At 37.7% G+C, this 23829-nt stretch overlaps 1 protein-coding gene across 1 annotated transcript in view; it reads left to right on the forward strand.

The window, feature by feature from the left end:
• Positions 1 to 20355, forward strand: part of EPM2A (EPM2A glucan phosphatase, laforin) — a 174163-nt gene extending 153808 nt beyond the window's left edge. Inside the window, exons 3-4 of the mRNA XM_069069734.1 lie at positions 7717 to 7958; positions 19108 to 20355. Coding sequence (XP_068925835.1) covers positions 7717 to 7958; positions 19108 to 19385 — 520 coding nt within the window. The 3' untranslated portion in view covers positions 19386 to 20355. The remainder of the gene's footprint in view (positions 1 to 7716; positions 7959 to 19107) is intronic.
• The last annotated feature ends 3474 nt before the right edge of the window (positions 20356 to 23829 follow it).

Genomic DNA, 23829 nt, shown 5'->3' on the forward strand with positions numbered 1-23829 from the left:
TATAAAACTTAAAGATTGTCAGTAACTAGTTTAGCTTGGATATGAAATTCTGTCATGACTGTTTTTTGTTAATTCATTGTTATCTTTTTTTTTCTTTTTTTGGAGGGCAATTGGGGTTAAGTGACTTGCCCAAAGTCACAAGATTAGTAAGTGTGTCAAGCATCTGAGATCGGATTTGAACTCAGATCCTCCTGACTCCAGAGCCAGTGCTCTATTCACTGCACCACCTAACTGCCCCGCATTGTTGTCTTTTTTGCTCTTACAAGAGGTTTTTTTTTTAATGCTAATCATGTTTTCATTATTTAAAAGAAATTGTTAAAAACTAATCAATGTTATCTGCCATATCAATGGCAAAAAATCACAGGACAATAGAAGTCATATTCAAGCTTTTTCATTCTATGAAAGGGAAAATTGTTGTGCCTTGTTTCTAATAAAAGTGTGTCAGTGGCAATAGAATAGTTTGTATTGTCACTGTGGAACTAGTCATAAAGAAAAGTTTGTAATTCAGAAGGAAAACTGAGAGAAGAAAGTAAAGTCTGCTAAAGTAAGGTTTATGAGGACAACAAAATATGTTTACTGCAGTGAATAAATCGAATGCTGCTGCAGTTCAAGCAAGCTTTGCTTCGTTGCAGACCATTGCAAAATGATCGAAGCCCTTTATGGATGGTGACTTCATAAAATTATGTTTATTAAAGACCTGAAATTCTTTGTTTTGGATAAATAGCAAGCCTTTAAAAATGTATTTGTTAGTGAACCCAGTTGCTGAATGCATGAACAAATTGGCTGGGGATTTATGCTGACAACTTAAAGAACAAAATAAAATACTCTGTGGCATTTTCCATCACAATTTATGAAGGTATAGACATTATAGATCTGGCTTAGTTTCCTGTTTTATTAAAGGGATGCCTGGCAAATTAAAAAATGTAACCAGTGCCCATGAAGGGAAAAACTGGTACCTTTTTTCCTACTCTGTTCTCAATTGTGTAGACTTCTACTTGTGTTTTATAATTATGTCAGAGAATAAGTATTCTCTATCATTCCTTCTCTTTTATTCCTGACCATATCCTCCTCCACTCACCTTTTATTTCTTCTTTTGAGATCATCAGATATAACGGAATCATTCCCAGGCTCTCTGTCTTATTTGACTCCTTCTGTGATTCATGATAACATTAGGTATCTGAGGCGAAATTTGTATCATTCTTCCCCTCTGCTTCTCCAGTTAGAATATAAACAGAACATGCTAAAGATCCCCTTGAACTTCCTTTTAATGTTTCTCTTTGCTCCCATGTTTGTATTTCAAACTTTTCCCTCAGCCCTGGTCTTCTTATTATGGATATTTGAATGACTTTAATTTCCTTAAAGATCCATTTTCTCCCTGTAGGATTATACTCAGTTTTTCTGGGTACATTATTCTTAGTTTAAGTCCATATATTTTGCCTTTTGGAATATGACATTCCATGTTCTCCATTACTTTAAAGTGGTAGCTGCTGAAACTTATGTGATCCTGACTGGTTCCCTTGACACTTGCTTTCTCTCTCTCTCCTTACAGTATTTTTTATTTGACTTGATAGCTTCCTCTTCAGGATATACTCCTGACTCTCAACATTATCCATTATGCTCCTGCACAAGTATTCTCCTTCCCACCTTCCCAAGCTTTCCCCCTTCTTTTCATGTGTCATCTTCACTTATTAAAATACAAGCTCCTTCAGGGAAGGGATTGCATTTCTTTTTGTTTCTATTGCCTTCTATTTTTTATTCCCCTAATTTAGCTCAGTGTCTGTCACATAATAAATGTTTAGTAAGTGATTATTGACTTGACTTTATGCTGTTTCTGTGAGTTTCTTTCAGGAAGTTTTTATTTTGTCATCTTTTCTAATATGTCTGGCCAATATTTTTTCTTTTAAATTTCATTAAATATTTCACAATTACATGTAAAAAACACCCTTTTAAACATTCAATTTTAAAAATTTTGAGTTCCAAATTTTCTCCCTTTACCCCTCCTTGAGAAGGCAAGCAATTTGATATTAGTTACCACATGAAGTTGTGCAAAACATATTTCCATATTTTCCATTTTGCAAAAGAAAACACAAACACTCCTCTCATTCCCGCCCTCAATTAAGAAAGTTTAAAAAGAGTATGCATCAGTCTGAATTCAGAGTTCATCAGTTCTCCCTTTGTAGGGCGATAGCATTTTTCATCATGTGTTATTTGGAATTGTCTTGGATCATTTTCTTAATCATATTACCTAAGTCTTTCACAGTTGGTCACCTTTGCATGATTGCTCTTTCTGTGTACAATGTTCTTTTTTTTCTGCTCACTCCACTTTGCATGAGTTCATATAAATCTCAGGTTTTTCTGAAACCATCCTGCTCATAATTTCTTATTGGCACAATAGTATTCAGTTACAATAGTATACCTCAACTTGTTCAACCATTTCCCAGTTGATGATCATCCCCTCAATTTCTAATTCTTTGTCTCCACAAAAAGAGCTGTTATAAATTCTTTTCCCTTTCCTTTGATCTCTTTGGATATAGACCTAATAGGGTATTTCTGGTTCAAAGGGTATACACAGTTTTATAGTTCTTTGGGCATAGTTCCAAATTGTTTTCACAATTTTTGGATCAGTAGTCAACTCCACCAACCATGCAATAATGGCCCAAATTTTCCACAGCCCCTCCAGCATTTGTAATTTACCTTTTTTGTCATGTTAGCCAATCTGATAGGTGTGATGTGGTATCTCAGAGTTTTAATTTTCATTTCTCTAGTCAGTAGTAATTTAGAGCATTTTTCCCCCATGTGATTTTAGATAGCTTTGCTTTGTTTTTCTGAAAACTGCCTCATATCCTTTGACTATTTATTAGCTGGGGAATGGCACTTATTTTTATAAATTTGACTCAGTTCATAGATACTTGAAAAATGAGGCCTTTATCAGAGAAACTTATTGTAGTTTCCCCCCAGTTTTCTGTTTTCCTTCTAATTTTGTCTGCATTACTTTTGTTTGTGTGGCCAATCTTCTTTTATTTCTTGAAATGTGATATGTAGGCTCTTTTTTTCTTTTGGTCATGGTTTTTAAGTTGTCATTCTTAAATTAGCTCTCCTTGGGTCTGTTTTCCAGCCAGGTGTTTCTGTTATGAGATGCCTTACCTATTCTTTTTTTCCCCAGTCTTTTGACTTAGTTTTGCTATTTCTTCTTGTCTCATAGAATCAATAACTTTTCTTTGGTCTGTTCTAATTTTAAGAGTCTGTTTCTTAAGTAAGATTTTTGTACTTCTTGTGCTAAGCTTTTAATTCTCTTTCAAGTCCTTCCTCCAAAGCTCTTATTTCTTTCCCAATTCTTTTCCCTATCACTTTCATTTAATTTATATTTAACTATTAAAAAACCTATTCCTTCTTTTTTTTTTTTGCTTTTAGGAATTCTAGCTAATCATATGGGCAAGCTGTGTTTTCCTTTGAGCCTTTGCTTCTTGATACTCTGGATTTTTGTTTTGGGCATTTCTGGCATCATAATAGTTCTTTCTCTCTTCCCTCCCCCAGACTCTCCCCCCTCCCCCAATTTGTTTGCTCATTCTTCTAGTCTTACTTCCAAGATTTGCATTTTGTATTAGGTCTAGGCTCTGAAAAATTCAGGTGGGATTGTTCTGACCTGGTATGGTTCTGGCTTGTCTTGTTTAAGTTCTAGTCTTGATGTTTTTCAGGTACTGAGTACTGAGTATTTTAGGGACACATAGGCAGGGAGGTACTTTCAGTGAGCCATACCCTATCAGATCAAGGGCATGGTCAGATTGCTATCTCCCTGGGCTTTTCAAACTCCCGTCCTCAGTTTGAGTTTAGGCAACAGCTGAAGACTTGCCCTTATCTATTTAAGTATATAGCTGTTGTCCTCAACCTCTGTCTGCTGGCTGGAAAGGCTTATTAGCAGGTTGAGAGCAAACGTGTTCTTGGTCTAGCTTTGGGGACTGGAACTGATTTGAGATTCATTTTGGGTACCCTTATGCTGGTGGCCCAGGGCTAATTCCTCTGTCTACTCTCAGCAGTCTTGCACTGTTGACCAAGCTCTTTTTGAACCCTATGACGCTGAGCCGGCAATCCTAGCCCATTCTGGGTAAGCCTGTGCTGATGGCCTAGCCCTGTTTAGAGTCTTAGGGACCCTAGCCTGTGGATCACATCTGTGATCTTAGGCTTGAAAAATGACCCATTGTGTTTTCCTTCTAGATTTTCCAGTCTTTACTCCTTCTGGTGCTTACTTAGATCTTTGTTGCAGGGGAAGCTACATTTTTAAAGTCTGCTAGTGTTTGTCAAAATAAATATATCCAGTTATTAGCCTAAAATAAAACTGTCCATCATGCTTCATTTTCTTCACATAGCCCCATTTCCCCATAACCACTCTTTCTTCCAAAAGATTTTATTTTTGAGACCTCTGTACTAAGTTGTATGATAGAAAATGAACAGTAAATTCAAATGGGTTTGGAGAAGAGATAATTAAATTAAATCAGTGAGAGAGTAGTCAAGGAAGACTTTACAGATAACTGATAGAACATAAAAACTGGTCCTTAATAAATGGATGAGATATGAATGTACCAGAATCTTAGAATTATAAAATCTAAACCTCAGTAATTATTTGATTCATCCTGTAGCCCCCCCAAAGACTTTCCATTACAACATATCTAACAAGCAATATGGTACAGTAGAAGGAATGCTGAATTTGGAATCACAAGACCTGAGTATACTGTGTACAAGTCATTTAAATTTTCTGAGTTTCAGTTTCCTCACTTATAAAATGAGTAGTTTGGTCTAGATGACCTCAAAGGGCCCTGCCATCTCTAAGTCTGTGGTCCTATGATCCTATGAAGTGATCATTCAGCATTTGCTTGAAGAGGAAAACTCTCAAGGAAGGCTATTCACTTACAGATAACTAGTGCTGGAAATGTTTTTCTTAGTTAGCCTCAATTAGCCTTTTTTTGGTGTGACTTCCAAATGTTTCTCTTAGTTCTGCTCCTGAATGGTGGGGGAACAGAGCAAGACTAACCCTCTTTCATACAATAACCTTTTGGATGCTTGAAGACAGTTGTCATATACAAACCCTCAGAGTCTTCCTTTCTCCAAGGTGAAACATTACTATTTCTATCATTTGTTCATTATATGTCATTAACTTAAAAACCTTCATCATCCTGGTTTCCATCCTTGGAATGTTCTCCATGTTATCACTGTTCTTTTTTAAACTATGATATTTAGAACCAAACATAATATCCCCGATGTTATATTCCAGGGCAGAATGCAGTGGGATATTAGTTCCTTATTTCCAAAACTTTTTCTATAAATATAGCCCAACATCCCATTAGTACTTTGGGTTGTCATATAACATTGAGTTTGATATTCACTAAAATCCCTAGATTTTTGTCGTATAAACTGCTATCTAACCACACCCCTCCCATCTTGTACTTAAAAAGTAGATTTTTAAAAAAGCCTAAGTGTCAGATTATATTTGTCCTTTTTTTTTTGGAGGGGGGAAGGCAGGGAAATTGGGGTAAAGTGACTTGCCCATGGTTACAAGGCTAGTGTTAAATATCTGAGGCCAGATTTGAACTCAGGTCCTCCTGACTCCACGGCTGGTGCTCTGTCCACTGCACCACCTAGCTACCCCCTACACTTATCCTTCTTAAATATATTTCAGCTTATTAGATTTGACCCATGTCTAGTCTTTAACGATCTTTTTGTATCTTTACTCTGTCATTTTATATTAGCTAACTCTCCTCACTTTTTACCTTCTGTTAATTTGATAAGAATGTCATCAGTTCCTTTCCCCAAATCCTTGGTAAAACTGTTAAACTTCATAAGACAAAGCACAAATCCCTGAAGGCACTTCAGTGACTACCATCTTCCACAAAGACATTGAAATTATTAGGTACTCTTTGAGTTCATCTATTCAGCCATTTCTAAATCCATCTATTATCCCTTTTATCTAGCCCATAACTCCCAGTCTTTCCTGTAAAAATATTATGACATAATGTGATCAAATACATTGTTGAAATCTAAGCAAAATTTACCTTTAGTATCCCCCTAATGTATTAGTTTAGTAACTGTTATAAAAACAAAAAATAAAGAAGGTTGATCTTGTATGACTTGTTCTTGATGAAGCTGTGGTAATTCTTCATGATCAGCATTTCTTTTTGAGATATTCACCAGTCAAATTTTGCTTAGTTCATTGCAGAGTCTTCCCAGGAATTGAAGTCAGGGCCATTGGTCTGTAATTTGTAGTCCCTGTACTTTTGTTTGAAAAAAAAAATCAGGACATTTTGTATGTCTATGCTACTTCTCTTCTCCATAATCTTTCAACTCTACTTTTGGTAAAATAGTTCAGCAGTCTTATCAACTACTTCTTTCAATGCCCAAGGATGGGCCTAGCTTATCTAATTCCAGCAACTTGAATTTATGCAGCTGAGTACTCTTATTTAACTTGGTGGTTAATTCCCTATTGGCCATTTTTGTTCTGTCCTTTCTGAATCCTTTGGCAGAGATAAAAGAAGAAAAAAAATTGGGGCAGATCTGCCTTTTCTTTATTGTCAGATCATAATAATACCAGTAATAATTATAATAACTAGCATTTATATAATTTTTACTATATACCAGGCATTGTACTAAATACTTTACAGTTTTCTTATTTTATCCTTGTAACAACCCTGGGAAGTAGGTGCTATTATTATCCTCATTTTACAGATAAGGAAACTGAGGCAAACAGAATTTAAGTGACTTGCCCAGGGTCATGGAGCTAGTAAATGTCAGAAGTTGGATTTGAATTCAAATTTTCCTGACACTAGGCCTGGCACTCTATCTATGGCATCTATCCTTACATCCACCCTAAGAAGTGGTCTTATCCTACATAGATCATCCTATTTTCTTCAATGTAGCTAAAAATAATAATTTTAAAAGTTTTTCTTGTCATCCTCAGCACATTCTGAAGTTTAGGTCCCTGGACATTATTCTTACAACAATGGCATGCCTTTGTGTTCATCCTCTGTTACCTAAATTTACTTCCATCTTCTGTATATATGTTGTAAAAATACAAATTTGTTGGTGTGATTTCTATTCATCTTCATTGAGCTCTAGAACACCTTTTTTCATCTTTGTTGAAATTGTTTCACTTGTGTCTTCAGAATTACGTTTTTGAAAATTTCATATCCCTCTAGGCATTATTTCTCCGGTAGAATTTTGGTCCATGAGGTAAGACCTACTTTTCTCTCTAGCCTTTAAAATCCCAAAATAATAGGGTCCATGTAAGACTGCCCAATTTTCCTTTCTTTTGTCATACACTCTAGGAGAAAGTGGTTACTTTCCCCAATGTTGTCATTGTTTCTGCTCTTAGTAACCAGTTCTTCTCTGTTGAATGAGCATCTAATCTAGAATAAAATTTCCCCTTTTTGGTTCCTCTACCCTTTAAAAGATAAAATTATTGTTAAGGAGTTGTGGTAACATTGGCAGGAACTGCATGGAAAAAAAAACAACAACACACAAGCAGAAATGAGTAGTATAATTGTTAGAAGAATGTAGGGAAAGTCAGTGAGGCAACTTACCCAACTGAAGCAGAGAGTTCCATTTAACCAGAAATCTAAATGTTTCATTGTCTGGGCATTCTTGTTAATTGAAGTTTTGACATAATGTTTTATGTATCCCTTATCACATTAAATCACCATGATACCTCTCTCTACTTTTAAATTCTAGGATTCTCCCAAATATCTGGTTAGGAAGCTGTCCTCGACAGTTGGAGCATGTAACTATCAAACTGAAGCATGAATTAGGGGTGACAGCAGTAATGAACTTTCAGACCGAATGGGATATTATACAGAATTCATCAGGTTGCAACCGCTACCCAGAGCCCATGACTCCAGAGACCATGATCAAGCTCTATAAAGAAGAAGGAATGGTTTATGTATGGATGCCTACGCCAGACATGAGTACTGAAGGTAATTATTCTGATGGTTGTGTTTCTGCTAAATATTTTTATGATTTCATAATTCATGAATTAAGCAAATTCAGGTGGTAGAAATCTATTTTATATTTAGCTACATAACTATATTATGCACCTTGTATTCTGATTTCATGATTAAAACTGATGAAATTGACTGGTGATCAATTTATTGTTGTTCCAAAGTGGTTTTCCAATGCCATCATATACACCTATGATCTTCTTATAAGATTTATATAATTATATATTCTTAGTTTTTATTTACGTGAGTTTTAGGAAAAGATTGGTTTTCTCATGTTTGAGATCAGACCCACCAGTTGACTCTATGATTTCATTGACGTGAGTATTTTCTCCAACAATATTACTTACAAGTCATCCATGCCTGCCCACAGTGTGCCGTTTCCAGCCATATCCTCCCATTAGTACTTCTGCGGGGGTGGGGTCCTACCTGATGTGCTAGAGACCTTTCTTTTATTCTTTTGATGTTGTGGGTTGAAAGTTGTGCACCTGGCCTGTCCTTAAATTCTCTTTTTTTAAAATTAAATTTTATGTTTATTTTTAGTTTACATCATTCATTTCCACAAGATTTTGAGTTACAGATTTTCTCCTCGTCTTTCCCCTACCCGCCACCCCAAAACAGTGATCCCACTGTATACCACCTCCCCCAATCTGCTCTCTCCTATATCCTCCCCTATCCCCCTCTGACTTAACAGTAGGGCAAGATGAATCTCTATTCCCCCAGTGCCTGTATATCTTATTTCCAAGTTGCATATAAAAAATAATATATATATATTTTAAAACATTTGATTTTAAAACTTTGAATTCTAGATTCTTTCCCTTCCTCCCTTGTCACCCACCCTTACTGGGAAGATAAGCAATTCAATATAGGTTGTACATGTGTACCTATGCAAAACATTTCTATAGTGGATATATTGTGAAAGACTAACTATATTTCCCTCCATCCTATCCCTATCCCCACTTGTTCTATCCTATTCTATCCACTTTGATGTTCCTTTACAAAAGTGTGTGCTTCCAACTTCCTTCCGCCCCAAGCTGTCCTCCCTTCCATCATCCCCCCTCTCATCCCCTTCCCCCCTAGTCTCCTATAGGGCTAGATACCCTATTTAGTGGGTATGTCATTCCCTCCCTAAGCCAAATTCAATGAGAGTAAGATTGACTCATTGCCTTTTGTCTTCCTGTTCTTCCCCTCCATTGTAACAGTTTTCCCTTGCCTCTTCTATATGAGATAATTTACCCCATTCTGTCTCTCCCCATCTCCTCTCATTATATTCCCCTCTCACCTCTCAATTTCACCTTTTAAGTATCATACCTTCCTATTTAATCTGTCTATGTATACCTGTACACATATATACACACACTCACATATGTATCCATACACCCATTTACCCTCCTATATAGACATATATGTATATATACATACATACACACATATATATATATACACACACATTTATATTCCCTTCAACTGTTCTCATACTGAGAAAAGTTTCATAAGTACAATTATAGTTTTTCATGTAGGAATGTAAATAGTTCAACTTTGATAAGTTTCTTATGATTTCTTTTCCTGTTTACTTTCTCATGCTTCTCTTGCTTCTTGTATCTGATTGTCAGATTTTCTATTCAGCTCTGCTTCTTTCATCAAGAATGCTTGAAAGTTCTCTATTTCTTTGAATGACCATATTTTCCCCTGAAACATGATACTCAGTTTTGCTGGGTAGGTGATTCTTGGTTTTAATCCCAGCTCTTTTGACCTCTGGAATATCATATTCCAAGCCCTTCAATCCCTCATTGTAGAACCTGCCAGATATTGTGTTATTCTGATTGTGTTTCCACAATATTCATATTGTATCTTCTTGGCTTCTTGTAATATTTTCTCCTTGATCTGGGAACTCTGGAACCTGGCTATAATATTCCTAGGAGTTTTCATTTTGGGATTTTTTTCAGGAGGTGATGGGTGAATTCTTTCAATTTCTATTTTGCCCTCTGGTTCTAAAACATCAGGGCAATTTTCCTTGAGAATTTCTTGAAGGATGATTTCTAGGTTTTTTTTTTTTTTGATCATGGCTTTCAGGTAGTCCAATAATTTTAAAATTATCTCTCCTGGATCTATTTTCCAGGTCAGTGGTTTTACCAATGAGATATTTCACATTGCCTTGTATTTTTTCATTTGTTTGGATCTGTTTAATAGTGTCTTGATTTCTCATAAAGTCACTAGCTTCCATTTGCTCCAGTCTAATTCTGAAGGAATGATTCTCTTCAGTAAACTTTTGAAATTCTTTTTCCATCTGGCAAATTTGGCTTTTTAAGGCGTTCTTCTCCTCATTGGCTTTTTGAGCCTCTTTTGCCATTTGAGTTAATCTATTTTTTAAGGTGTTATTTTCTTCAGTCAGGTTGTTGATGCACTTTTCATGATTTTCTTGCATCATTCTCATTTCTCTTCCTAATTTTTCCTCCACTTTCCTTATTTGGTTTTCAAAATCCTTCTTAAGCTCCTCTATGGCCTGTAAACCAGTTCATATTTTTCTTGGAAGCTTTTGGTGCAGTAGTTCTGACTTTGTTTTCTTCCTCCTGCTCCATGCCTTGATCCTTATTGTGCCCAAAAAAGGAATCCAAAGTCGGACCACTGTGCATGCCCCACTTCCTCCACTTGCTTATTTTGCCTCTTAACCACTTGACTCTTGAGCTTTTTGCCACAGTAGAACTCTGCCTTCAGAGAGGAGAGCTTTGTCCCAAATCGCTGGGTTTTTCTCAGCTGCCGGAGCTATTAGTTGAGTGCCCTCTCTGAAGCCTCCACTGGCTCTGGCACACTGGTCATGCACCCCATGACCTCCACCCTAGACAGCAATCCAGATCCAAGCAGGTTAAAGCAAGAGCAATTACCCCTCAGACTGGTTGCTTGATCCCCCTACAATCTGTAGACCAGGAGCTCTGAAGCAGCCATGCAGAGGTAGCCACGGCACCTCAGCCACTTCTCCCTCCAGGGGCAGAGGCTGGACCGCACTCCCAGACCCCCTGTTCCCACAAAGTTCACATTGAACTCTCACTTTGTCTTTGGCATTTGTGGGTTGATAATTCTGGAAACCGCCACAGCTGCTGGTGATCCACTCTTCTGAAATCTCTCCAGCCAGGACTGGTCATGGATGCCCTGAGGCTAAAACCTCTGGCTCACACAGGGCTGGGCTTGGCTCCCAGTACACTGAGATGGACCTTTCCCGTCAGCCTGCTGGGCCGTCTTCAGCGGGAGCTTTGTTTCTCTCTGTCACTTTGTAGGTTCTGTAGCCCTAAAGTTTGTTTAGAGTCATTTTTATAGGTATTTGAGGTGGTTATGGAGAGGGCTTACAGAGCTTTCCTACTTCTATGTCGCCATTTTGGCTCCACCCCGGCTTGAATTCTCTCTCACTCCTATGTGACCAGTCCACCTTTTTCCCCCCAATCATACATCTCTCTGATGAAGTTTTTGACATGTCTTCTGCATAATTCCTTGTTGCCTTGTTTATGCCCCCCTTTGTATGTCTCCACTGAACTTTTGTGGTTCTTCAAATTCATTTCTTTAGACACTGTAATATTCTATTTCTGGCAGCCTTATAACATCACCAGAAGAATAATGGTATTAAGACTGACCTTTGTTTCATGAGAAATATAAGGTCATTAAAAGACCTTTATAGTTTTCAGTGGCAGCACAGCCTGTTCTCTTCCAACTCAACTCTGGGCCCAGCTCAGTGCCCTTTTGTACTATCTATCCCAGGTATGTAGACTGATGGATATACTCAATGCAACTGCATATCATCTATGAAAGCAGTCATTCTTTATCACTCTATTCTTCTGTATGTAGGTACAAAATTTAAAATCCTTCAAATTACTGAATTGTTATTTGGGTTGAGATTTTTAAGCTTGTGATTCTCTCTAATCCCATTGCAGTTGCCAGTCCTGGTCCTGGCAGTATTCAGGACAGTGACTGAATTCAGAGAATACTGGGAGGGTGATTAGTCCCTTGTATTGTGCATAGATAATGGAAGGAGTGCTATTAGGGAATTGGGTTTTTTATTTTCTGAATCATAAAATTCTCTGTTTAGAAAGGACTTGAAAAGTCATCCAGTCTAACTTCTTCCTCAGTGGTCCTGCCTCAAGTTTTAATCATTCTTTTTCTGGGGAACCCTGTGTGATTGTGATGTTATGTTGATTGTGAGGTCATTCTAGAATGTGATGTATTCATTCTATGGTGAGAATCACCTGTTCCCTTTTCTTTCTTAAGACTAGTCTGATCATTCCAGTTTGACCATAGATCAGAGTAATGCTAGTCCCCTTTAGCATTCCATCTGGTTTGTATTGCCTGTTTAGGACTAATAATGAAACTGGCTTTCTTGGGATGAGGTTCACTAACTCACCTGGACATTTGTACAGTGGTGTTCAGTAAATAATAATTCACATGGAGCTATATTTTCTCATTCCACTCTTACCCTGTTCTGTGTAATTCATTTATTCATTCATTCAAAAAGCTTTTATTAAGCACCAGGGACACAAAAACTCCCAACCTACCAAAACTTGAGCAACAATTTTCAATAAATAGATAAAAGAGCATTTGAGCAATGGAACCGCAGCTCCCTACCAATCACTCAGTCAGTCAATTAGAAAATATTTACTACAGACCAACTGTGTGCCAGACATTGTGTTGGACACTGACAATTCAGGTACGAAGAATGAAATAATCTCTACTCACAATGAGCTGACATTCTAATGAGGGGAGCCAAAAGGTACACATAAAAATATGTATGGCATAAATACAAAGCAAATAAATAAAAACTCATTAAAAGTAGTTAAATGCAAAGTGGTTTGAGTAAGAGGGCACTAACAGTTGGGAGTATCAGGAGAGGCTTCATGTAGATGATTGTGTCTGAGTTGCATTTAAAGGAAGAGAGGAGTCTTTGAAGTAGAGGTAAGACCAGAGTACATTCCAGGTACGGGGCATGGATGGGACAAAAGGTCTAGAGCCAAATAATGGAATGTCATGTATGAGGAACAGAGAGAAGGGTGGTTTGGATGAAGAGCAATGCGGAAGGGGGAGTATCAGCCAATGAGGCTGGAAAGATAGGTTGGGGACAGGTTGCAAAGGGCTTTAAAAACTAAACATAATTTATATTTTATCCAAAGAGGCAATCAGTTCCTGTTCCATTGGAGTCGGTTGACTAGGAGAGTCACTTGGTCAGATCTACTCTTGAGGAAAATTACTTTGGACTCCTGTCCATCCTATATACTGTTGACATTGTATACCAGGCAAGCAGATGAATTAGGAGACTGTGGAAATCATCTAAGTGAGAAGTAAGAGGTGTATGAACCAAGGTGATAAGTATGAGAGAGAGAGAGAGAGAGAGAGAGAGAGAGAGAGAGAGAGAGAGAGAGAGAGAGAGAGAGAGAGAGAGAGGAAGAGAGAAAGGGGGAAAGAGAGAGAGAGAGAGAGAGAGAGAGAGAGAGAGAGAGAGAGAGAGAGAACAGAAGAAAGGCCATGACAGAGTCTTGGAACACACTCAAAAAAGGAAACAATGAAGGAGTTGTCAGACAGGTAGGAGACAAGCCAGGAGAGAGTAATATCAGAAAAATCCAGAGAAGAGGGGATGGTTACAATGTCAAATGCAGGAGATAGGTGGAGAAAGATTAGGGCAAATGCTTCTTGACTACTATCAGATCTGGCAATTATGATATCTTTGGTACTTTGTTGGAGAGAGCAGTTTCATTTGAATGATCAGATTGGAAGCTAAATTGTGAAGATACAAAGTTGACAATCTTGTTTACAGTTGAGAAGTTTGGAGGTTTAGCCCTTGGTTATGATTTTGTTTCTGCAATGTAATTACTAGGAGGCGTGATGAAGCTTCAAAGAATTCTGCTAATGAACTTCCTCGTGTCATTTCCTATCCCAACCGAAACCCTGCATGGTCTTCACGTGCACTATTGATTTCTCCTTGTTGTAATGGTAATGGGAATTTGAAGGCACTTGTTGGCTTAATTGACCATTTTTCATGATTGAAGAGCAGAAGCTTGAATTAAAACTGAACATGTCTATATCTTGCTGAATTTTTATATAAACATTTTTTTTTTAGCGTTAAAGAGATGTAGGTGCCAGTCTGTGACAATTAGACTATGCCAGTTAGCATATTACTCATCAGGATTTTTTTCATCATGCCCAGGAAAGCTCTTCATCCTAGAACATTCAGCCCTGGAATTCACACTTCAGAAGTATCCTCTGCCCTCTAATCGGATGGTGGAGGGTTCCTTGCAGAATCTTTTTAAGGAGGGCTACCAGGCCAACTCTCTCTTCATTTTGCACTGGACTGTATTCCTCCGGGCTTCTACATCGTGCCTTAGTATGGGGTACCTCTCCTTCCCACTTTCTATAAGCTTCATTTTATGTGTTGGCTTTCCCATAAGAATGTAAGCTCCTAAGGTCAGGAATTATTTTTTCTTATATTTGTATTTCTAGTGTTTAACAAAGTGCTAAATGGGACACAGAGCACTCATTAATAAATGCTTCTTGACTACTAATAATATAACATCATTCTTGGTATGGCAACACATCGAAACATTTTTTGGGGGAGAGGGAGGTGGGGGATGTGGACCTGTGATCTCATTGGTATAGGGTGTTTTCTACAAAAATCCTTCTCCTTCCAAAGTATGTACTGTTCTGCTTGTAGCCTTAGAGAATTTCCTGGAGTCCTAAGAGATTTAAAGACCATCCCAGGATCACAATGCTGTTATGTGTTAGAGGCAAGACCTAAAACCAGGGCTCCTTGATTCTTAGGGCAGCTTTCTGTCCACCACAACAAGCTGCCTCTCATAGAAACATATTGAAATATATTAAAATGATTTATTTTTCTCAGAGAGGAGTAGGTACAATTGAAAGAGTACTGAATTTGGCATCAATATTTGGAATCAAAAGCTAGCTTCACCACTTGCTGCCTGTGTAAACTTGGGCAAGTTCCTTAAAGTTCCTCGACCTCACTTTCCTCCTTTGTAAAATAAGGAGGTTGGCCTACGTAGTTTCTAAGCCTAAACTTTAGTGCTGTGATCCAAGGAAACCCTTCATGACCATTATTCTATTATGTGCAATAGAGTGCACTATGTAGCCCTCAAGGCTAAAGGGTTTTCTTCTGAGCCAGACTTTCCCTAGAATAGCCAGTAGCCAAAGGGTCAATAACCATTCCTGCATCCCAGTGGGACATTTTATCAATAAATCAATCCGCCTGCGAGGCTCACAGGATGAGCATGTGAACATATAGATTAATTCAGCTGAATATTTTTAGAGCCCTAGAGAAAAATCTATCAGGAAGTGTTTTGAGCTGCAGCATAATGCTGTCAGATGAAGTCTAAGACAGAAGACAGTTGTTAGGCTAGACTGTCACCACTAGTTGTCACTGAGCTGTTAAAATCAATTGTACAATCAATTGTACAATCACTTGTATGCTTTGTTGTAGGCAGAGAAGATGTTTGTGTTGTTTTTCCCCTCCCCCCACCCCACCCCACCTTCAGGATGCGATTTTACCTGAGCAATAAAAAGCACCCAAACCTGATGCCTGCTTCAAGATCCTTCTTTCAAATTCAGTTCATATTTTTGCAAGGAAACTGCTCTTATTATGATTCCAATTTGTGGCATGGCAATGGATGCACGTACTAATTTCTGGGGACAGTTAATGGGCCTTAGCAAAGGCTCGAGGCAAGGTCAGATCCTGAACTCTCCGTCTGACATTCAAAATATACCCAATGTTCTTCGCAGTCTGTTAATGTGACTACCAAGAAGTGTCTGTGACAACACTAGGGAGAGTGTGTCTGCATTACATTTGAATGTTTCAGGGAAAAAGTTATTCATGGATAAAATAATATCAACAAAAACCAAACCTAACCCTTCCCCAATACCTTTTACTGAAAGTGATGTATATTTATATAAACATGTATATGCATGACTAACATGCGTGGGAACAGAATTGATCTTTCCAGAGCTAGCCTTTGGGAAAAATGCAAAGAAGATGAAATTTTTCTTTGGTACCCATCTTTCCTCCTTACTCATTATCCCTCAGTGCCCTTCTGCTGATGCCTGGCTGTGGCACCCTCCTCTGGTAATACCCGATGTTTCAAATTTATTTCTTTCAAAAACCTTTCTTATTATGAACTAAACAAACAGAAACATTTAATATTGAGGGAAGGACAAGAAAGAGGAATGTATAAGAAACTGTGAACTGTTAATAGTGAGCAAACTAATATATATATAAATATATATATATATACATACATACACACTTATGTATGTGTATGTATGTATGCATCTCCAACTCTTAGCCTTAAATAGAAGCCCTTGGTAATAGTCATAAACATTTACTAATGTTTGTGCTGTGCATTGTGCTAAGTGCTAGGGATACAAAGAGAGGCAAAGGACAGCCCCTGCCTTCAAATCATCTCTTACCCCTTCAAAATCTCCTCAGTACTCAGTCCTCAGCTAGGTCTGTGGCACACCTGGGTATGGCTGACAGTAGACCAGGAGAGTCACTTGGGACTAGGACCAGAGGGTAAGTCTGGATGCATCACAGGTTTAACCAGGCAAGAACTAGGATTTGTGGAAGAAAGAGTATTTTTTTTTTTTATTTTATGGAGTGCTTCTAGTAAGAAAGAAATAAGGTAACTCTTTTTTGTACTCATTTTCTGGTGTGGGCAGAAAAAAAATTGAGGGCCACAAATGGATCTAGCTCCAGATTAAAACAGAGAAAAGATGGTTCGCATCCTGGGAGGTTTTTACTGTCACACTGGGATTTAAATCGGTTGGAAAAGAACGTACCTAGAGTGAGTCATGACCAGGGCTGGGGCTGGAAAGGAGAAGTCCTAAAGGCTTGCTTCTTAAATTAGCTGTCAGCTCTAAGATAGGGCACAGTAGTCAGGTACCTTAAGTCTAGTTATGAAAGGTTCAGAGTCTAGGACGGGGATTGTTAACCTTGGGCACATGCATTTGTTTTTCTAAGAAAAATTTCCAAATTGCAGAAGGGGTCTGAAACAGAAAAAGGTTAAGAATCCCTGGTATAAGTCAAGTAGAGATTAAAAACAAAACAAAACGAAAGTCTAAGAGAGTGAGAGGAATAAAGGATTATTACAGCAGACAAAAGTCTGGGCAGTAAGGAATGAGGAATTGGATAGGGCAGGGGTGGGGAACCTGCAGCCTTGAGTCCCTTTAGGTCCTCAAGTACAGCCCTTTGACTGAATCCAAACTTCACAGAACAAATTGGGATTTGTCAAGTGCTAAGTGATAGGAATATAAAGGCAAAGTTCTGTGCTAAGTAATAGGAATAGAAAGGCAAAAATGAAGTAGTACTTACCCTCAAGGAGTTTACATTCCATTGGAGGAGACATGTACATCTATACAAAATATAAATTCATATAATTTTATATACAGATGTACAAAATACGGATAATAAACAGGTTGATCTTAGAGATATTAACACAGAAAGATATTTGATTATCACAAACTCTAAAAAGAAGTGGTTTCTTCCTGTGAAGGTTCTTATCATTTCTATTTTAGCAATTAGTTCCTCCTTGTTAATCAGGGTCAAACCTAAAATAGCAATTCAACTCATGATTTCCTCTGCCCTTTGAAGAATAAAATTATTAAGGCAAGTTAAGAGTTTATCAGCTACTCTTCTTTAGCACAGAAAGAGCTCCAGCAAATGTCTGGGCAGGTGAAGGTCTCCATCGCCATTTTGTCCTGTCTCAGGATCTGTTTGCTGAATTCATCATCTATTTCTTCTTTCTGTACAAATGATCTGTAATATACTCCATTATACTACCATGTTCTGTTTCTTCCTCTGCTTGGTCCATGAAGACAATGAAGGTTACCTTAAATCTTTTTCACTTGTAATATTCTATAAATCTGTAGATCATTCCTCTCCCCTCCCCCCCCTTTGGCTTCTTGGATTTTCATAGATGAACTAGGAGTCCTACTATGTAACACTACTACATTATCACCCACTTTTTCTTTTTATTCCTTTTCAGATACATTCTAGTCATGATTTCAGTCCCACTAAGTCTCAGTGATGGTGAATTTACCTTCTTATATTTTTTCTGGTTCATCTTGCTCATTACTCATTTATGCATTTGCCTATAATTGTCTGGGACCATGAATTTTATTTTATCCCCTTCTCTTGAATATTGTCTCCTAGGATATTGGTCCCTTCTACTTATTTTCTTCTTTCTATGCTGGAACTAATTCTTTGATATCTAGCTTTTATTTGGCATTAATTTGGATATACATTTTTTGCTTATTTTGATATTATTAGAAAGAAATTTAATGTTACTTATGTGTAAGTTAGAAAACTGATTTAAAAAACCCCTGGCATATACTACTATTGCATTATATGATGATAGGTTAGATAACTTGTCCAGAGTCACATAGCTAATGACTATCAAAGGTAGAATTCAAACCATGACTCTAAGTCAGGGATTACTATGCTGTTATATATCCATATTATGTAGTCCAAATTCTAAGTTCAAATTAACATAGACTGAATACACTCGATTTATTTCTTTAAATTCTCTGGACTAATTCTATTATGTGACCCAAATGGGTAAGAATTGATATTAATATTGTGTAACAAAATATCCTTGGAATGACATGTAAATGAAATGAAATTGAGGTGCACTTAGCTGAAAGGTTCTTTGTGAAATAAAATATTTTTCTGCTCAGTCTGTGGTTATCCTATTAGACAGCTGTAATCCATGTCAAGAAAAAAATGCTGTGCCCACCCTGAAATATTTGTCAACTTTTCTTGTTGAGTGACATTTGCCCAGATATGGAAGGAATTCTGTGGGGGGGTAGTGGTGAAGAGACAAGCAATATAAAATGAAGGCCTTTGCAGGTGTTGATCTGTTGCTTTTGAGTTGACCCTGCTAAAGTGTGATTTCATGAAATTATTAACCATGTTGGGAAATTTTACCTTTTCTTTTAAAAGAAAACAACCCTTGCAAAGAAACAAGCTGTCCTGTGCCTGTCTCACCCTGCATAGCATCCTGATTTCACGGTGCAGCAGACAAGTTATTATTAGCTTGTGATATTCAGGTTTTGTTCCTAATGTGTATGTGCCTTGCTTTCTCAATCCTAGGCAGAGTGCAGATGTTGCCTCAGGCGGTCTGTCTCCTCCACGGCCTGCTTGAGAATGGACACACTGTCTACGTACATTGCAATGCTGGTGTTGGCAGATCTACAGCTGCTGTGTGTGGCTGGCTCAAGTACGTAATGGGCTGGAATCTGAGGAAAGTGCAGTACTTCCTTATGTCCAAAAGACCTGCAGTGTATATTGATGAAGAGGCATTGGCACGTGCAGAAGAAGATTTTTATCAGAAATTTGGGAAGGTTCGTTCTTCCTTATGTAGTCTCTAGTGGGTAAAATCTCCCGCCTTTCCCTAAAGCTCCTGTCAGGGAAACAGGACTATGTTGTAAGATGATTCAAAGACAGATTTTTATTGAACAGTAGTGTGGTGTGGCTTATTATACTATTTATTATAATTATTATTATCATTCTGGCATGGACATTTAGTCTAATTTTTGCTTTAAAGATATGTTTTCTCTGGAGCACCTTCTAAAGAAATTTATGAATTGAACAAGAAAGGGCAGAAAGTATTTGAACTCTGCCTTCTCAGTCTTCTGTGGTACAACAAGGTTACAAACACCATTGACACCACTTGTAGTCAGTCTGTTCCTTTTGGTTGACTCAGGTCAACCTCAGGTGGTTTTATAAAAAATTCATGACTACAGCCACCTTCTTGTTATGTTGTATGTTATCATGTGCTACCTGAAAGGGAGAGAAAAGCTATCATGATACAGATTTCATCTCTTACAACAAAAATAACAAAGATGGAAGCCATGTGGCCTGAGACTGAGCCAGACACCAAGGCTAGAAGATGGAGGTTCCATAAATCCTCGCGGAATGGAATGGAATTTCTTGTTCTGTGGGGAGAAAGTGCATCGATTTGCCACCATTCTTGTAGCAGAGATTCTTAACATTTTTTTGTCCTGAACCCCTTGGGAAGTCTAGTGAAAACTATAGACCTCTTCTCTTAAAAGTGATGTTTTTAAATGCACAATATATGATGCAAAAGATTATAAAGGAAACCAATCATATTGAAATAAACTTGTTAAAATATTATGAAAAAGTTCATCCACAGCTCCCAGGTTAAGAACACCTGCTCTGATAAATCTGTGAAAAGATGAGGAAAATGACTATTTTATGTGATTCCTCCATAAGAGCTAGCTCTTGACTGGTAGCAGAATTTTTTTTCATCTTTTGTTTTTATATTCCCTAGAACCTTCTAGAGTATTGGAACATAGTAGGCACCTAATAAATGCTTTTTGATTGATTGATTGGCTGCTTGTTTTCTTGGGGGAAGGATGAAAAGGGCAGCTTATTTGATAAAGAGAGCCAAGACCGAGAATGTCCCTTTAGGAGTTTTACAGTCCCCAGCTCAGCCCTCCCTTGAGTTTTGATTAGCCCTATCCAGGGGACCATGGTAAAGAAGAGACTCAGAGCAAAAGGGAATTAGGGCAGATCGTACTCATGTGCATATGATCCATGTGCTTCTCCACTATGAGGAATAATGTTCACTCTCCATGACGCCACATGAGGGTAGTGATTACCATTCCTGTTGTAGAAATAGAGAAATTATAGATAAGGGTTATTGAGGAAGGGGATAACCTTCCTCCTTATTCTTAAACTGTGATGCTGAGTATTATAATTGAAGTTAAAATCAAATCGTTCTTAGCCTTCTCAGTCTAAATAGGCAGCTAGGTAACAGTTGATAGAGAAGGACCTGAAGTCAGGCAGATCTGAGTTCAAATCCAGCTCCAGACACTTACTACCTGTGTGACCCTGGGCAAATCACTTAACCTTTTTCAGTCTCATGTTCATCTGGGGTTCCTCATCAAATTGGGATAATAATAGCATCTACCTCACAGGGTTGTTGTGAGAAGAAAATAAGATAACATTTGTAAAGTTCTTTGCAAACCTTAAGGTATTACATAAATGTTATTGTCAGCATCATTATCATTCCATGATAGTTCATCTATTCACTTCTTGTCTCAATCTATCATTATTTTCCTGTCACTTAATATCTACTTTTAACTAATCCCATTCTATAATTATAGTAAGGGAAGATGTGGTAGCTTTTTTTTTCTTTCCCAGAGAGTAAGGTCTTCTATCGATTAAAATTCTGTTTATTCCTACAGAGGGAGGATTGATGGCTGGCTGATAGGGATATTGTATTTGAGAGCTCTTCATTGACTTTCTATCACATTCTTGCGTTTCTTTCAGGAAGTCACTAGCAGCCCTTTACTGCTTTCTGCAAAGAGAGAAGTCAGTGACAAAGGTGGCAAGAATGAGAAGCAGGGGTCCACTCTCACATTAGCCTTATTAAGATCCTTTGAGTGCTATTTATAGGGAATACATTGAAATGCACAGAAACTGCCACTGTTCTGAGCTATTGGTAGAACAGTCCTATAGGAATTTGTTTTCAATAACTTGTCCTTTATTTTCCCTGCAACTTTGTGAGAGGTACAAAACCCACATTGAGTTAGAGGACATAGGATCAAAGAATCCTAGATTTTGAGTTGAAATGGACCTTGGAGGCCAGGTCTAACTCCTTCATTTTTTCAGCTGAGGAAACTGAGGCATGAATAAGTTAACTTGCCTGTGATTACACAGATAGTGTCTGAGGCAGGATTCACGTCTTCCTGACTGCAAGTAAGACACTCCATTTACTATGTAACTTAGGTACCCTCAAAGATTTATATCTCCTGTCGTCCATTACCAGGGCTTCCCCCAAATATCCCAACCAGTATTTATAACCATAGGACCATAGGAACATAATTCTGGAGCATGGGTTTTTAGCCTTTTTGTGTGTGTTTTTTTTAACTCCTTTGGCAGTATGGGGAAACCCTATGACACCTTTTTCAGAATAATGGCTTTTTAAAAATATGTAATTGAAGGCTATGCTAAATTTCACTTAGAATTTAGTAAAAATAAAGATGTAATTTTTCTTCTATCCAAATTCATGAACTCCAGGTGAAGAATGCCTTCTCTAGAACTGGAAGGGAACTCAGAACTCATGAAGTTTGACCTTCTCATCTTACAAGTGAAGAGACTAAGACCCAGGGGCAACTTAAATAATTTGGCCAGTCACAGAGACAGTAAGCATCAAAGGCAAGATTGAATCCAGGTTCTTTGACTCCAGAGGCAACTCTCTTTTCATGGTACTATGCCAACACACAAAATGTGGGAAACCTGCAGCCTTAAGGCCACGTGTGGCCTTCTAAAAAGAATTTGTTTGGTAAAATTTGAATTTCGTCAAAAAGCCACACTTAAGGATTTAGAAGGTCACATGTAGTCATAAGGCTGCAGGTTCCCTACCCCTGAAAACTTTCTATTTGAAATGAGAACATTTTCAAATGATAGAAATGCATTTTCTTAGTGACTAAAAGATCCAAATCTCACCCTTCCCACAGGAAGTAAGCTTTAATCTTCTTTCCCTTTGCTCATTGATAGGAGAAATCAGGTTCAGAAAAAATTAATTGGTAAATTCATAAATATTGACATTCTGTCCTGGATTAATGCTATGAATAATGCATTGAAGACATTTGAATGTTAGTTGCAAAATAAAAGCATTTCCCATAGTTCTCATGTACAGAAACTTGTGGGTTTTTTTTTCTAGAAATGATAATTTCTGAAGTCCAGAAGAACAAAGCATATTTCCTTATTTGATAGGGCAGTCATAATTGCTATTATTATTTTTACAATTTGGAACTGAGTTATAATTATTTATTATTGTCACTTCTATACTTTCCTTAGTGAATCGCAATCACCAGTGGCATGACAAAAAAAGTCAGATAGGAGAGGACCACGAAGGAGAAAAGGAAATTCAGCAGTTTAGTTAGGGAGAACTAAAACAAGAATTGTTCTGTTAGCTGCTAGTCATCATGAGTGGAAAGGATATTTTTCTTCTTTTTTGAAACAGCCAGTCTTCTTAGTGGAAAGGGAATAGAAAGATAAGGTCTCAGTTTATTGATAGTTTTGAGTTCTCTTGGGAAACATCCTTAAAACGGCTGTTCTGGCATTGTGTTTGTCACCACCAAGAAGAAAAAAATAGAACTGAAAAAGCAATTTGTTCTTTTAACCCACAGTCATGGTAAAAGGGCCAAACCTCCCCCCCCCCCTGCCCCAACACATTCTTAAAGTAACTTTAATGAGAAAAATAGAATAACCTTAAACTCGACAGAAGTAAAGGTGGCATGTTGTGAAACGGAGTGGAAGGTGAGCTAGAAGAAGAAATAGAAATTCTGTAAACATGGAAAAAGTTAGCACGTTTCTACAGTACTCCATGTTTATGTAAGGAAAGTGACTAGCTTTGAAGCTGGATTGTACTAACAACCTCAGGTATTCACTATAAGAAGATGGAAAGCTTTGTTCCAAGGTACATGATTAGAAGGCTGTGGGGAGGCAACAAAGGATTTCCATGTTCCACTCTGGCCCCAACCAGTACTTAACTTGATTCCTTTAGCTGCCCTAGGAATAAGATTAAAGCCATCTTATTCACAGCCTATGTCCCAAAAGGGCCTCAGCCATTGTACCTAGTTAGCTCAAGTGTGATACTATGACTTTGGAGCCAAACCATCCTGGGTTTCAGTCCTGATTTTACTGTATATTAGCTATGTGACTTGGGCTTCTCCGAACCTCAGGTTTCTCATCTGCAAAATAGAAGTCATAATATTTGCATTTTGGTACCTCTCATATTTGTTATGAGAATCAGCTGAGATAATCATTTGATTCTCACAA

This window comes from Petaurus breviceps, unplaced genomic scaffold (assembly GCF_028583685.1).
Source record: "Petaurus breviceps papuanus isolate PSGF00001 unplaced genomic scaffold, PetGlider_PUasm1.0 90784, whole genome shotgun sequence".
NCBI lineage: Eukaryota > Metazoa > Chordata > Mammalia > Diprotodontia > Petauridae > Petaurus > Petaurus breviceps.